Below are 15705 nucleotides of genomic sequence, written 5' to 3' on the forward strand. Positions count from 1 at the left end.
GGCGGATTTAAAAATTTTGCGCTCCCAGGGCACACCATACTATGTGCACCCCTTCCCCCACCCCAAAAGAAAAAAAACATTTTAAATAATAATTACCACTCAATGAAAACATAATATGTTTCCTGAACTGTACTTGGTGTACGTCAGCACAATAGCAAAGGTAATGTTACTGCAGCGGGGTTACTAAATGCAATATCTTTGGTGACTTGGAAGTAGATACCTTCAGTGTAGATTGAGCAACTGAAGTCTCTTAACAAAAGCAAGTCTTTTGGCCCAGCGTCTAGAACCGCTCGGCCGCTCGGCCACTCGACAGAAGAATGTGTTAACACAATGTAATTTTAAGCTTGTTTTATCCGTTGCCGTACACAAAGTACAGTCAGGAACCATAATACATTTTGATTGAGCGCGACTAGACCACTGACGCGTCCTTCAGAACAATACATGGCACAATACACAAACAGCTCACAGCGCTCCCATCCAAAACGGCAATTGTAAAGTGACCGGGTAATAGTTATTACTTGAAACATGTTTTTTGTGAGGGGGAGGGGGCATATAATATGGTGTGACTAGCGGCGCAAAATTTTTAAATCCGCCACTGGTCTGCGTCAGATGTTCACGCACGTTGTGACGAAAGTGTGCTGGTGCGTTATAATGCATGAACCACATTTTTATTCGTTGCTGCAATGGCACAGTCTCCAGCGACGTACCAATGCGTTAATGCGAAAGTCCATATAATGTTCCCCAGTTAACCTTTGTGGTAGCAGATATGGCCCTATTAAGCTATCGCCAAGTACGTCTGCCAATACATTGATTGAGAATCAGTGTTGATTGATTGAGGATTTATATCTGCCCATACGTGCTGGCTGTGGACATTGACAACAACATCTCTAGTGAGCCCTGCCTCATCGCCAAATAAAATCTTGGGCGTGAGCAGTGGATGTGCGGCACACTTCTGCATCAGCCGCCGCCTGCCACGGTGACGCTGTGGCCCCGGGTCGTGAACGCGCTGTGCGTGGTGCGGGTGCAGCGGCCGCTCACGAAGACAGTGGGGCACGCCTGCTGCTGCTGCTAACCGTCGCACGCCGGTGCCAGGGGTTCCTCCCACCGAACGCGGCGCACGCTCCTCCGTGTGAGGCGCGCGGGCCGTGCAGGGCCTTCCACCGTCAGTCTTCTGAGGTGCGAGGGTACCCGAGCCCCACGGATACTGGAAAAGTCTGCCGAACAGCATATCAGAGGGCACTCTGTGCTGTGGATATTTTTCAGCGTAGAGGACACGGACTCGAAGGCTACATCCATTTACTCGAGCATCGCAGAATATCCTATCCACCATTTCACTTACCGAGTAGTAGGGTTCCATTGGTAACAAGTGATGGAAGACAGAAAACGTAAATGTGCTACACCATTTGTACGTACAAACAGCGCAATAACAGTAAACACACAAGTGAATACGCGTTTGGGAGGAGGTAAAACACCACGATACGTACCCAGCGTTGACAGTACTGTACAATAAGGCACACAAACACGACGAAAACCGCATCTCGTGGTCGTGCGGTAGCGTTCTCGCTTCCCACGCCCGGGTTCCCGGGTTCGATTCCCGGCGGGCTCAGGGATTTTCTCTACCTCGTGATGGCTGGGTGTTGTGTGCCGTCCTTAGGTTAGTTAGGTTTAAGTAGTTCTAAGTTCTAGGGGACTTATGACCACAGCAGTTGAGTCCCATAGTGCTCAGAGCCATTTGAGCCACGACGAAAACTAACGTGGCCGACAACACGACTGTAACGACACGGCTGACCGCAGACCCCTAATGGCAGGCAGAGTGCTGTGAGTAACACACCTTAATACTCTGTCGACAAATTTGACGGAGCACCAATGCAACGACTGCGCCAATATCCGCAACCGAGGGGTGCGCAGCCCTTCCTACAAACACGTGTTTATCTCGGAAGGTATGCGTTTCCGTACCCTTGTTCATTGGACTTACTTTTCTTGTTTCGCTGCATACTACCAGCTCCCGAACTACTAGACACTTTTTTTTGAACACCGTGTATACAAACAATTTAAGGAGTAATACGAGTTGCCCGCCTGGATTGTTTGCAGTTGACGCTGTCATTTACTGTCTAGTGAAGTCATCAGAAGATCAAAAGCTGTTGCAAAGTAATTTAGATATACTCGTGGTGCGAAAAGTAACATTCGACTCTAAACAATAGAAAATGTGATATGATTCACAGGGTACTGAGAGGATCCGTTAAATTTCGGTGACACGATAAATCACACAAATCTAAGGGCTGTTAGTGCAACTAAACATCTAGGGCTTACGCATACGAACAACTTAAACTGGAACGATCACACACAAAATTTTGTGGCGAAGGCGAACCAAAGAATGTGTTACAACGGCAGAACACTTAATGGACGCAGTAGGTCTAGTAAATTGATTGTCTACACAACGCTTATCAATCCTGTTCTGGAGTATTTGTGAACGGAATGGGATGATAAGCACACAGGGACATCGAAATATTCGAAGGAGGACAGCTCATTTTGTATTATCAAGAAATACAAGAGATAGTGTCACAGATAGGATATGCGGCAATCATTAAAACAATGGCGTTTTCCGTTGTGGCGAGATCTTTTCACGAAATTTCAACCACCAACTTTCCTCTCCGAATGCGCAAGTACTTTGTTGACTCCGACCAACTTGGAGAGAAACGGTCCTCGTAAAAAGATACGAGAAATCATAAACAGCACCAAAAATTTGAGTACTCATTTCTCCAAAGCGTTCTAGGGAAATAGCCTAAAAGTGGTTCGATAAATTATTTTCCAAGTGCTTAGGTACGAAATGTAGAGTAGCTGTGAAGATGGAGGTGTTCCATGAAGAATGAAAGTATACAATAAATATCCCAAGAAAATTAAATCGATTATTCATAGTAACCCAATTAAGAAAACCGTCTAAGAAGTACTCACTCAAGCTACGCATTCTACACAGCAAACAATTACTTCGACAGTTCGGAGTAAGGGCCTGGTAAAAAATATACATACGTAAATAATAACAACAAAACACTTTAGTTCCACATAACTCTTTCGCGCTATGTTTTATCTTCTAAGAGAACTTATCTATAAGATATACAGGTATGTGTAGACCGTGTGCAGTGCCCGGCTGTGAGAGATCAATGGACAGTGTCACAGTAGCCTTGTACGTTATTAAGTGTCGTCCTTTAAAAAGAGTGCCATTCGGTAGAGATAGACAAAATGAGGTTTCTTTTGATATAACTTGCCTTGCAGCTGGAAGGATGGCGAGTCCAGACGTCATACGGTCATCCTGATTTTGCCAAATCACGGGATGGTTCCCATTTTAAGTCCGCGATCAAGTATCTGTCCAATTCTGTCAGATTAAACCCGTAAGTTTGTAAATGGCTGTAAAAATGAATTATGTTATTTTCATTATTCTATAATTGTAACAGTAAAAGTTACAGTGACCCACTGTAGCGGTGGTAGTACCGCTAATTCCTGGTATACAAAACTTGACAGAGTTATCTGACTGTCTCTCTCTGTATAAACGGCTGAAAGATTTGTTACGTTTCTTTTGTTATGGAATAGAAAGTTCTGTCCTGAACATACTGTAATGTAAAAAATCAGCTACATTTACACTGATGGACACGCGAAATGCAACACCCAGAAGGAATAATCAATCATGTTGTGGTGTTGCAGTTCTTGTTATGTACGTGCCTGCTATGAAAATAGGACGAGGAATTCCGCCTTATGCAAGAACCTGAAAAAGAGTCTTGCAAAAGGAGGAATTCCTCGTCCTACCCAGAAGGAAGCACGCAAATCAGGCAACACCTGCGGCACGCATTTGCGGCGACGAGAGACGCAGGCGGCGGCCGCTACTCTGCAGCGCGTGCCACATCACGGCTACGCTCTGTACACAGGGCGCTGGGAAAGGTTTGCAGTACGACGCAACAATAAGTCGCAGGAGGCCGATTGTTGCTGTGTTCTGAGAACACTTGATACTTGCATTGCAGCCGCTGTGCCAAGTCGGTGGGCGCAGTCGTTCACTACCAGAGTTAGTCTGAAGTGTTGGCTACGTCATCGTCGTCACGAAGCGAGACGGGGGCAGTTTTGTGATACAACTTCGCGCCTAGTTTAATCATAGACCAGTGCCTTGAAGAAATGACTTTTATACTCTGGGATGTGTGTCCAGAGAATTCCAAAGAGGAAATTTCACTCTGGACGACACTGAGAGGACGGGAAGGCCACGACCTTGAGCAGATAGAGGATACCTCATGGCTAAATGCTTCAGCGGTTCGTTCGTTCAAATGTGTGTGAAATCTAATGGGACTTAACTGCTAAGGTCATCAGTCCCTAAGGTTACACACTACTTAACCCAAATTATTCTAAGGACAAACACAAACACCCATGCCCGAGGGAGGACTCGAACCTCCGCCGGGACCAGCCGCACAATGCATGACTGCAGCGCCTTAGACTGATAGGCTAATCCTGCGCGGCGCGGTTCGTTCGATTCTGCATGATCACTTGCAAGTAAAGAAACTTTGTTGTCTCTGTGTGCAGCATAGACTGACGGAAGAGCAAATGGCGCGACGTGTGACTCGGTGGTGGGAGATGTTAAAAGAAGTTTCCTAAGGGACAATCCCAGTACGTCGATAATATCGTGACAGGTGACGAGACTTGGCTGTACTATTATGACGTGCCAACTAAAAATCAAACAAAGTTTGGGTCTTTGAAGATGACTACATGCACCCGTAGCTGTCAGAAAACCTCGATCATTAAAAAAGAATATGATAGCTTTTTTCTTTTTCTTTTTCTTTTCTTCCAAATCGAGTGACAGAAGACAGTCACAGCTAAGTGGTGCACTGAGCAGTGCCTACCCAGAGTCATCCAGTCTCTGAACTTGCGACCCAGTTCAACAATGGACACTCGGTTCCTCCATCATGACAATGCAGCAGCTCACCGCGCCGAAGTATCCACTGAATATGTGCAGGGTACAGGACTGAGACTTCTCGAACACCCTCTTTACAGTCCAGACCCCGCTCTTTGTGACGTTGCACTGTTTCCACATGTGGAAATGAAGCTGAAAGGAGTGCAGTTTTCGAGTGATGAGGACCTCCTGAGGGCTTGGGACAACGAGTGTGCCTTACTCCCTACATAAACCTGGGAGAACTGGTTTAGGGAGGTTGGACAGGTGTATTCAATGTGGCGGAAATGACTTAGAAGAAATTAAATCAATGAAGCTGTATTGCGAAACTTTCCTAGTAGCCTTTGTATGAAGGGGGAACAAACGGCCACGTGGACGTACAGAAATTGTTCATTCATGCGGTGGTTGTGCGTAGGGAGCTACAGTAGGCTTCATAGAAGATAGCGAGTGTCTTCTTAGCACGTTTCTGAGTTCGACCGACGAAGAATAGTTGCCTATAGAGATTGGGGACTATCCTCCAAGAGAAATCGGTGATCGTGTCGGACGGAACTGAGCAACTTTGGTGCGGATCAGCAGTCGCTGCGTTCACGAGGGAACGGTGGAGCGACCGGACTGACTTCACCCGCGACGCTGCGCCACTGCACGCGGTCGCAGGCGTAGGATCGCTCTGCCACAGCACCAACTGTACCAGAAGAAATTCAGTCTCGTGCGCTACAAGCAGCAGTGTCCGCGCGTTCTATCCGGCGTCGTTTGCAACAGCGTGCGCTGTCCGCAAGGCATCCACTGCTGTGTCTACCACCGAGTCAACGCCACAGGCGTTTGTGCCGTAATGACGGATATGGACAATCGAACGGAACGACACTGCTTCTACCGACGAATTCCGATTCTGCCTGCACCGCCGCGACAGTCGGATTAGAGTCTGGAGACACCGTGTGAGAGAACGTTGCCTCGTGCGTCGCCATACTGGTCCTGTCCCCGGTATTTTATGGTTTGCGGTCGAGCTCGATTCCACTCCTGCAACGCACTGCCGCCACACTAGGCAGCCAGCGCTACGCCTGTGAAGTGTTGGTACCTGTCGGCCTCCCGTACCTTCAGAGCTTGCAGCACGATAATGTGTGACCACACGTGACACGCAGTGTCCGAGACTTCCTCGTCACCCGCCGGAATGCGCTGCTGCCTTGACCTCCCCAGTCCCCCGATCTTTCGCCTGTCGAAAACTTCTGACCGGTGAGTGCGGAACGACTGTTCCCGGGATACACCACCCGCTGTTGCACCACACCAGCTTTGGCAGTATGCGTAACCACCGTGGACTGCTCTACCCCAACAACACATCTACAGCCTCTGAGATTCAACGCCGAAGCTTTTAGCACTGGTCATAGCCGGCAACACTCAGTAGCCTACTGATTTCAACAACTTCCTCATTTCACATTGGGCTGTATTCTCAATCGTGTCGTCTTCGTACAACGTATTATGTCCCAAATAAATTTGACTGTGATATCTCGGGTCCTTCCTGGCGTTGCATTTTGAACGGTCAGCAGTGCATTATATACACTGAATAGGTAGATTAAAGGGAGAAATGAAGACCTATACAAAAATACAGAAAAGATAACAGATACAATGAGGAAGAGACGACTAAGATTATATGGACATTTAAAAAGGAGTGGAAGAAACACGGATTACAAAGAAAATTTTTAATTACCTTAGTAAGCTGAAAAACTGTAGGATGGATAGAAGCAGTAAAGAAAGACGCCAGCAAAATAGGTGTTACAGAAGAAATAATACGTGACAGAGATCACTTTAGGCTACTTATAGAAAATGCAAACTATGAAGAAGATGAGCCAAAACCTCGACCCAAGAGAGTGTGGACAGATGAGCAGAGACGGGCAGTTGGCGAGGAAATGAAGAAGTACTGGGAAGAGCGGAAGAAAAAGAAACACCATAAGTCTTAAGTTTTATGCGGTCCATACCTGGCCAAATTCATCAATAAAAAAAATTACACTGATGCTCTAAAGAAACTGAAATAGGCATGCGTATTCAAATACACAGGTATGTAAACAAGCAGAATACGGCGCTGCGGTCGGTAACGCCTATATAAGACAATAAGAGTCTGGCACAGTCGTCAGATCGTTTACTGCTGCTACAACGGCAGGTTATCAAGTTTAAGAGAGATTTAACGTGGTGTTATAGTCGGCACACGAGCTATGGGACACAGCATCTCCGACGTAGCGATGAAGTGAGGATTTTCACGCATGAGCATTTAACGAGTGTACCGTGAATACCAGGAATCCAGTAAAACATCAAATCTCCAACATCGCTGTGGGCAGAGAAAGATCCTGCAAGAGCGAGACCAACGACGACTAAAGAGAACCGTTCAACATGAGAGAAGGGCAACCTTCCGCAAATCGCTGCAGATTTCAATGCTGGGCCATCAGCAAGCATCAGCGTCCGAACCATTCAACGAAACATCATCGATATGTGCTTTCGGAGACAAAGACCCACCCGTGTACCCTTGATGACTGCACGACACAAAGCTTTACGCCTTGCCTAGGACTCGTTTGAAATTCTATCAGGCAAATGGACGTGCGCAGGTATGCAGACAACCTCATGAATCCATGCACCCTGCATGTCAGCAGGGGACTATTCAAGCTGGTGGAGGCTCTCTAATGGTGTGGGGCGTGTGCAGTTGGAGTGATATGGGACCTTTGAAACGTCTAGATACGACTCCGACAGGTGACACGTTCGTAAGCGTCCGGTTTGATCGCCTGAATCCATTCATGTCCGTTGTGCATTCGGACAGACTTGGACAATTCCAGCAGGACAATGCGGCACCCTACACGACCAGAATTGCTACAGAGTGGCTCCAGGAGCACTCTTCTGTGTTTCTACACTTCCGCTGGGCACCAAACCCCTCACAAGGGAACCTTCCCATCGCACCCCCCTCAGATTTAGTTATAAGTTGGCACAGTGGATAGGCCTTGAAGAACTGAACACAGATCAGTCCAGAAAACAGGAAGAAGTTGTGTGGAACTATGAAAAAATAAGCAATATATACAAACTGAGTAGTCCATGTGTAAGACAGGCAACATCAAGGAGTATGTGAGCCCAGTAGTGCCGTGGTCTGGTGGTTAGCGTGAGCAGCTGCGGAACGAGAGGTCCTTGGTTCAAGTCATTCCCTCGAATGAAAAAATTTACTTTCTTTATTTTTCCAAAGTTATGATCTGTCCGTTCATTGACGTCTCTGTTGACTGTAATAAGTTTAGTGTCTGTGTTTTGCGACCGCACCGCAAAACCGTGCGATTAGTAGACGAAAGGACGTGCCTCTCCAATAGGAACCGAAAACATTTGAACGCAAGGTCATAGGTCAACCGATTCCTCCACGGGAAAACACGTCTGATATATTCTATACGACACTGTTGACGGCATGTGCGTCACATGACAGGAATATTTTGTCGACCCACCTAACTTGTACACTTGGCGAATCGGTAAAAAGATTCTTCTACCTTGCCCAATACTACGGCGCAGTTACCTCGCATCGGACGGACGAACGGACAGATAATAATTGTCTGAAAATAAAAAATTAAACTTTTCACTCGAGGGAAGACTTGAACCAAGGACCTCTCGTTTCCCAGTTGCTCGCCCTAACCACGAGACCACGGCGCTCTTGGCGTCATATTATCCTACATGTTGTCTATCTTGCGCATGGACTACTCAGTTCGTATATTTTGCTTATTTTTTTCATAGTTCCACACAACTTCTTCCTGTTTTCTCGATTGATCTGTGTTCAGTTTTTCAAGGCCTATCCACTGTGCCAACTTATAACTAAATCTGAGGGGGGTGCGATGGGGAGGTTCCCTTGTCAGAAATGAACATTGTTGAGCATATCTCTGATGCCTAGCAATGTGCTGTTCAGAAGAGACCTTACGGATTTATGGAGAGCGCTTCAGGATTCATGGTGTCAGTTCCCTCCAGCACTGCTTCAGATAGTAGTCGAGTCCATGCCACGTCGTGTTGCGGGATTTCTACGTTCCCGCCGGCGCCCTATACGATATTAGGCAGGTGTTCCAATTTCTTTGGTTCTTCAGTGTATGTTATCAGTATCACCCAAAATTAAAAAACTCAAATTCTTAATTTTCTTGATGAGAATATATCTTCTCGGTATACATTATTGTGACTTTATCACTGATACAAAGTCCGTGCATTCATTTGCACAATGAACTGCATTTGAAGCGAACGTTTGTGCTTTCATCTTTCTTTGTTTTCGGTTCAGAGGACCGGTTCATTAAATCTGAAACAGTTATCTGATTACCTCACATTTTTATTTATATGTGTATAGTATATATGTTATAGTCTTAGGTGGAGATTTCAATTTACCAGATATAGACTGGGACACTCAGATGTTTAGCACGGGTGGTAGGGACAGAGCATCGAGTGACATTATACTGAGTGCACTATCCGAAAATTACCTCGAGCAATTAAACAGAGAACCGACTCGTGGAGATAACATATTGGACCTACTGATAACAAACAGACCCGAACTTTTCGACTCTGTATGTACAGAACAGGGAATCAGTGATCATAAGGCCGTTGCAGCATCCCTGAATATGGAAGTTAATAGGAATATAAAAAAAGGGAGGAAGGTTTATCTGTTTAGCAAGAGTAATAGAAGGCAGATTTCAGACTACCTAACAGATCAAAACGAAAATTTCTGTTCCGACGCTGACAATGTTGAGTGTTTATGGAAAAAGTTCAAGGCAATCGTAAAATGCGTTTTAGACAGGTACGTGCCGAGTAAAACTGTGAGGGACGGGAAAAACCCACCGTGGTACAACAACAAAGTTAGGAAACTACTGCGAAAGCAAAGAGAGCTTCACTCCAAGTTTAAACGCAGCCAAAACCTCTCAGACAAACAGAAGCTAAACGATGTCAAAGTTAGCGTAAGGAGGGCTATGCGTGAAGCGTTCATTGAATTCGAAAGTAAAATTCTATGTACCGACTTGACGGAAAATCCTAGGAAGTTCTGGTCTTACGTTAAATCAGTAAGTGGCTCGAAACAGCATATCCAGACACTACGGGATGATGATGGCATTGAAACAGAGGATGACACGCGTAAAGCTGAAATACTAAACACCTTTTTCCAAAGCTGTTTCACAGAGGAAGACCGCACTGCAGTTCCTTCTCTAAATCCTCGCACAAACGAAAAAATGGCTGACATCGAAATAAGTGTCCAAGGAATAGAAAAGCAACTGGAATCACTCAATAGAGGAAAGTCCACTGGACCTGACGGGATACCAATTCGATTCTACACAGAGTACGCGAAAGAACTTGCCCCCCTTCTAACAGCCGTGTACCGCAAGTCTCTAGAGGAACGGAGGGTTCCAAATGATTGGAAAAGAGCACAGATAGTCCCAGTCTTCAAGAAGGGTCGTCGAGCAGATGCGCAAAACTATAGACCTATATCTCTTACGTCGATCTCTTGTAGAATTTTAGAACATGTTTTTTGCTCGCGTATCATGTCATTTCTGGAAACCCAGAATCTACTATGTAGGAATCAACATGGATTCCGGAAACAGCGATCGTGTGAGACCCAACTCGCCTTATTTGTTCATGAGACCCAGAAAATATTAGATACAGGCTCCCAGGTAGATGCTATTTTTCTTGACTTCCGGAAGGCGTTCGATACAGTTCCGCACTGTCGCCTGATAAGCAAAGTAAGAGCCTACGGAATATCAGACCAGCTGTGTGGCTGGATTGAGGAGTTTTTGGCAAACAGAACACAGCATGTTGTTATCAATGGAGAGACGTCTACAGACGTTAAAGTAACCTCTGGCGTGCCACAGGGGAGTGTTATGGGACCATTGCTTTTCACAATATATATAAATGACTTAGTAGATAGTGTCGGAAGTTCCATGCGGCTTTTCGCGGATGATGCTGTAGTATACAGAGAAGTTGCTGCATTAGAAAATTGTAGCGAAATACAGGAAGATCTGCAGCGGATAGGCACTTGGTGCAGGGAGTGGCAACTGACCCTTAACATAGACAAATGTAATGTATTGCGAATACATAGAAAGAAGGATCCTTTATTGTATGATTATATGATAGCGGAACAAACACTGGTAGCAGTTACTTCAGTAAAATATCTGGGAGTATGCGTACGGAACGATTTGAAGTGGAATGATCATATAAAACTAATTGTTGGTAAGGCGGGTACCAGGTTGAGATTCATTGGGAGAGTGCTTAGAAAATGTAGTCCATCAACAAAGGAGGTGGCTTACAAAACACTCGTTCGACCTATACTTGAGTATTGCTCATCAGTGTGGGATCCGTACCAGGTCGGGTTGACGGAGGAGATAGAGAAGATCCAAAGAAGAGCGGCGCGTTTCGTCACTGGGTTATTTGGTAACCGTGATAGCGTTACGGAGATGTTTAATAAACTCAAGTGGCAGACTCTGCAAGAGAGGCGCTCTGCATCGCGGTGTAGCTTGCTCGCCAGGTTTCGAGAGGATGCGTTTCTGGATGAGGTATCGAATATATTGCTTCCCCCTACTTATACTTCCCGAGGAGATCACGAATGTAAAATTAGAGAGATTAGAGCGCGCACGGAGGCTTTCAGACAGTCGTTCTTCCCGCGAACCATACGCGACTGGAACAGGAAAGGGAGGTAATGACAGTGGCACGTAAGGTGCCCTCCGCCACACACCGTTGGGTGGCTTGCGGAGTATCAATGTAGATGTAGATGTAGATGTAGACTTATTCTTTAGGCACCGGTTGCTGTATTGTTTACCTTCCAGGAACGCTTTATCTTCCTATCTTTTGCAGATTTAAAAGCATCTCGTGCATCGACAGACATGGGATTAGGTTATCTCTAGTTTAAGTACTAATCAGGATGGTTCGATTCCCAAGGAGTCGTGAAATGGCTATAACTTAGATAACAATATTAGTAATTCTGAGATTACCATAGAGCTCTAAATATTCTCACTCTAATCACTCACCCGATGCAACTGGTCTTTCCTATTGTGATATTTATGCGAGTCTACGTTTCATGAAGCATCCATTTTTAATTGTAGAATTTTTCTGTTTGTAGTCTTAAAGAAGTTTAGGCCACATGCCACATGACGTTTCTCTGTTAATTACGTAGGGGAGTGGTTGTCCAGCCTTCCTTTAGCCTCGCTGTGATAGCTCATTCCTGCGCCCGTACTAGAGCAGCGTTCGCGTCGCGTCGTGTCGGCCTAATTCTCTGGCCGTGGCCATAGCCCAAGGCTGCATGGCATATTAGGTTCGACGCAGCCGTCATTTCCAGGCTTCCCAGTTCTCGACAACTCGGAGCTTTGTGTTTCAAACAGTGCTGCTGTCCAGCGTTTTTAAGTTTTATTTTCACATCCGCGCGGCGGAGATAACCTCAGACAATTTCACATGCTTTTATAACATTTTTCTTAATATTTCGTTTGATTTAGCTTAAACAAGTCATGTCCTCGTAATGATCCTGCAGTAATCACAGAAAAGTGACATTATTTTCTTCTTTTTAAAATGACAAAATTGTTGTAACGCCTGCAAGTAACAAAATATGTGTAACGGGAAATACAAACAATATAGTGCTAACGGTGGTGGTCTTAACTGTGTCTAGTGACAAGGTTCAAAATGACAGTGTAACATAAAAAAGAATATAAAATAGTTTAATCTTCTACTTACGTTTAATGTATTATCTTTTTTTTGGCATTGTTTTGTGTTGTTGCACAGTACTTCTTCATAATTATCAGTAATACACTATTACGATTATTGTGATCATGTGACTTATTTTGAGTGTTCTTTATATATTTTGGTAATAGTTTTCCCTATATTGTACTTACTTGATGTGAAGTCGACTGGTCATACAAAAAACCTAAATATAGTAAGTATTTACTATAATAATTCAATATTCAGGTAATCAATTTAATATTCATGTAATTAATTTAATATGAAGTAATCATGAATATTACATTTCAATAGTTTCTTCGGCACATTCGCACTGCTTGGAAAAACACCAGGTTCTGACATTTTATGCTGCACCATTCACAACGTTTATTCCCCACTGTGCTTGCCTGAACATGTTTTAGTAGTTATTATGTTGCAAATGGTTTACGTTATACCAAACAGGTTGTTACATGTCAAAGACACTTCATTTTGTGATAGCTGTAGAAAAAGTAATTATTTGTTATCTGCTCTTTAACAGCAGTTAACATTCAGATTATTGAATATTATCATAGCATTTCCCCATCTTGAGAAAACTTCAACAAATAAAACAACCAAGTTTGTGGTTTGTGTGTATTTGCTAACTTTACTACAACCTGCAGTAAGCATCAGATAGGCAGAGTTGTAAGAGTCAAAGGAACTAAGAAAAAATTTGCCTAGATGAGTATGAACTCAAATGAATTGGAATTGTACATTGTTTTATCCTGCCTGCAGTGTTCAAACAGTACATTTTAATACAATTTTAGTTGCATTCTTCCTGTCGTTAATTTTCAGCTTGCAATGTCACTTCACTTCTGTCATATCAGTTTGGTAAAATAAGCTACTTCCTGAAAAATCCTGTCTTACGAAACCTTCTAATGTTAAACTAAGATCCTCACGTTTATTGTCTCATACACATTCAGTACTATAGACATTCTCTGCACATCATCCCTTTTGTCCTTTCCTATGTAACGGTAATACTGTATAGCTATAGCTGATGTCAGCAAATCAGCCCTTATCAAGGTAGTAGTTTCTGTCTGTTCGAGTTCAAAATTTATTTTAGTACCTCACACAGTTTTAAAACTGCAAATTTAATGCTGTCATTTATTCATGTATATTTTATATGTCTTTTCTCTGAGCTCATTTTGTCACCATTACACTTGAATTTTACAATTTAAATACTTCATTAATTTTGAATTTCCAGTCGTTTCAGTTTTGTGGTATTTCAACTCATTTTTACTGTCCAAGTAACTAACATCTTACAGCTCGTTACATGTTATAAACTACCCGTCTTATGTTTCTGCTCTGTGATGAAAATTTGTAAAAATATGGAAGTTATTTAGCAAATTAGTGAACAAGGGCTTTATAATTACAGGTTACCCATATTTAGAAATTACGTATGGTGACACTACTGGCCATTTAAGTGTTCCTGTCCCTTCATTATCTATGGGTGAAGATTGTTTCTCTCTGACATACAGTGCACCACAAGATGGTTCCTTGATGGTGAACCTGGCCCAAAAATATGAAAATTTACTGTGGCTTACTCCAGAGTTTACATTTGAGGTATGTCAGTTAATTAATTTTTAGCATATGGCAACTTGTTTTGCATGTAATCAGTTTATTTTATTTAAGTGAATAATGATAAATCAATCTTTCGTTTTAAATTGGAGATCCATGTTTTAGACTACGAGATTTGCTCTACGAATAATAGTGAAACTTACATTATCTTTTCTAGATATTCCTGTTGTTGTTGTTGTTGTCCTCAGTCCAAAGACTGGTTTGATGCAGCTCTCCCTGCTACTCTGTCCTGTGCAAGCCTCTTCATCTCCGTGTAACTACTATAACCTACATCCATCTGAATCTGCTTAGTCTCCCTCTACGATTTTTACCCTCCACGCTTCCCTCTGGTTCTAAATTGGTGATCCCTTGATGCCTCAGAACGTGTCCCACCAACCGATGCCTTCTTCCACTCAAATTGTGCTACAAATTCCTCTTCTCGCCAGTTCTGTTCAGTATCTGCTCATTAGTTACGTGATCTACCCATCTAATCTTCAACATCCTTCCGTAGCACCATATTTCAAAATCTTTTATTCTCTTCTTTTCTAAACTGTTTATCACCCACGTTTCACATCCATACATGGCTACACTCCATACAAATACTTTGAGGAAATCATCTGATTTAATCCGACTGCGTTCCATTACCCTCGTTATACTTTTGTTGAGTTTCATCAAATATTCTCCTTTCAACACACTTTCCATTCAGTTCAACTGTTCTTCGAAGTCTTTTGCCGACAGAATTACAATGTCATCGCCAATCCTCAAGGTTTTTATTTCTTCTCCCTCGATTTTAATTCCTACTCCAAATTTTTCTTTGGTTTCCTGTATTGCTTCTTCAATGTAAAGGTGAATGCATTGGGGATAGGCTACAACCCTGTCTCACTCCCTTCTCAACCGTTGCTTCCCTTTCGTGCCTCTCGATTCTCTTAACTGCCTTCTGGTTTGTGTAAAAATTGTAAATAGACCATCGCTTCGGTCTTTCATTGCTGTGTCAAATTCTTCATGCAGTTTCCCATCTCATCTTCATCTACGTCCTCTTCCGTTTCAAATATGTGGCCATCAAGTACATCTACTTTATATATATCCACTATATACTCCTTCCGCCATTCAGCTTTCCCTTCTTTGCCCAGGATTGGTTTACCATCAGAGCTCTTGATATTCATGCAGGTGGTTCTCTTTTCTCTGAACGTCTCTTTCATTTTCCTGTAGGCAGTATCTATCTTACCCCTAGTGAAACGTGATTCTACATCCTTACATTTGTCCTCTAGCCGTTCCTACTTAGCCGTTTAGCACTTCCTGTCGACCTAATTTTTGAGAGGTTTGTATTCCATTTCGCGGCTTCATTTGCTGCATTTTTATATTTTATCCTTTCATCGATTAAATTCAGTATCTGTTGTGTTACCAAAGGATTTCTAGTAGCCCTCGTCTTTTTACCTACTTGATCCTCTGCTGCTCTCACTATTTCATCTCTCAAAGCTACCCATTCATCTCCTCCTATATTCCTTTCCCCTGTTCTTGTTAGT

The 15705-nt window shown here is 43.5% G+C and overlaps 1 protein-coding gene across 1 annotated transcript in view; it reads left to right on the forward strand.

Moving 5' to 3' along the window:
- Positions 1–14212, forward strand: part of LOC124620302 — a 227146-nt gene extending 212934 nt beyond the window's left edge. The window contains exon 8 of the mRNA XM_047146975.1: positions 14001–14212. Coding sequence (XP_047002931.1) covers positions 14001–14212 — 212 coding nt within the window. The remainder of the gene's footprint in view (positions 1–14000) is intronic.
- The last annotated feature ends 1493 nt before the right edge of the window (positions 14213–15705 follow it).

The sequence above is a fragment of the Schistocerca americana genome, chromosome 6 (genome assembly GCF_021461395.2).
Source record: "Schistocerca americana isolate TAMUIC-IGC-003095 chromosome 6, iqSchAmer2.1, whole genome shotgun sequence".
Classification (NCBI taxonomy): Eukaryota; Metazoa; Arthropoda; class Insecta; order Orthoptera; family Acrididae; genus Schistocerca; species Schistocerca americana.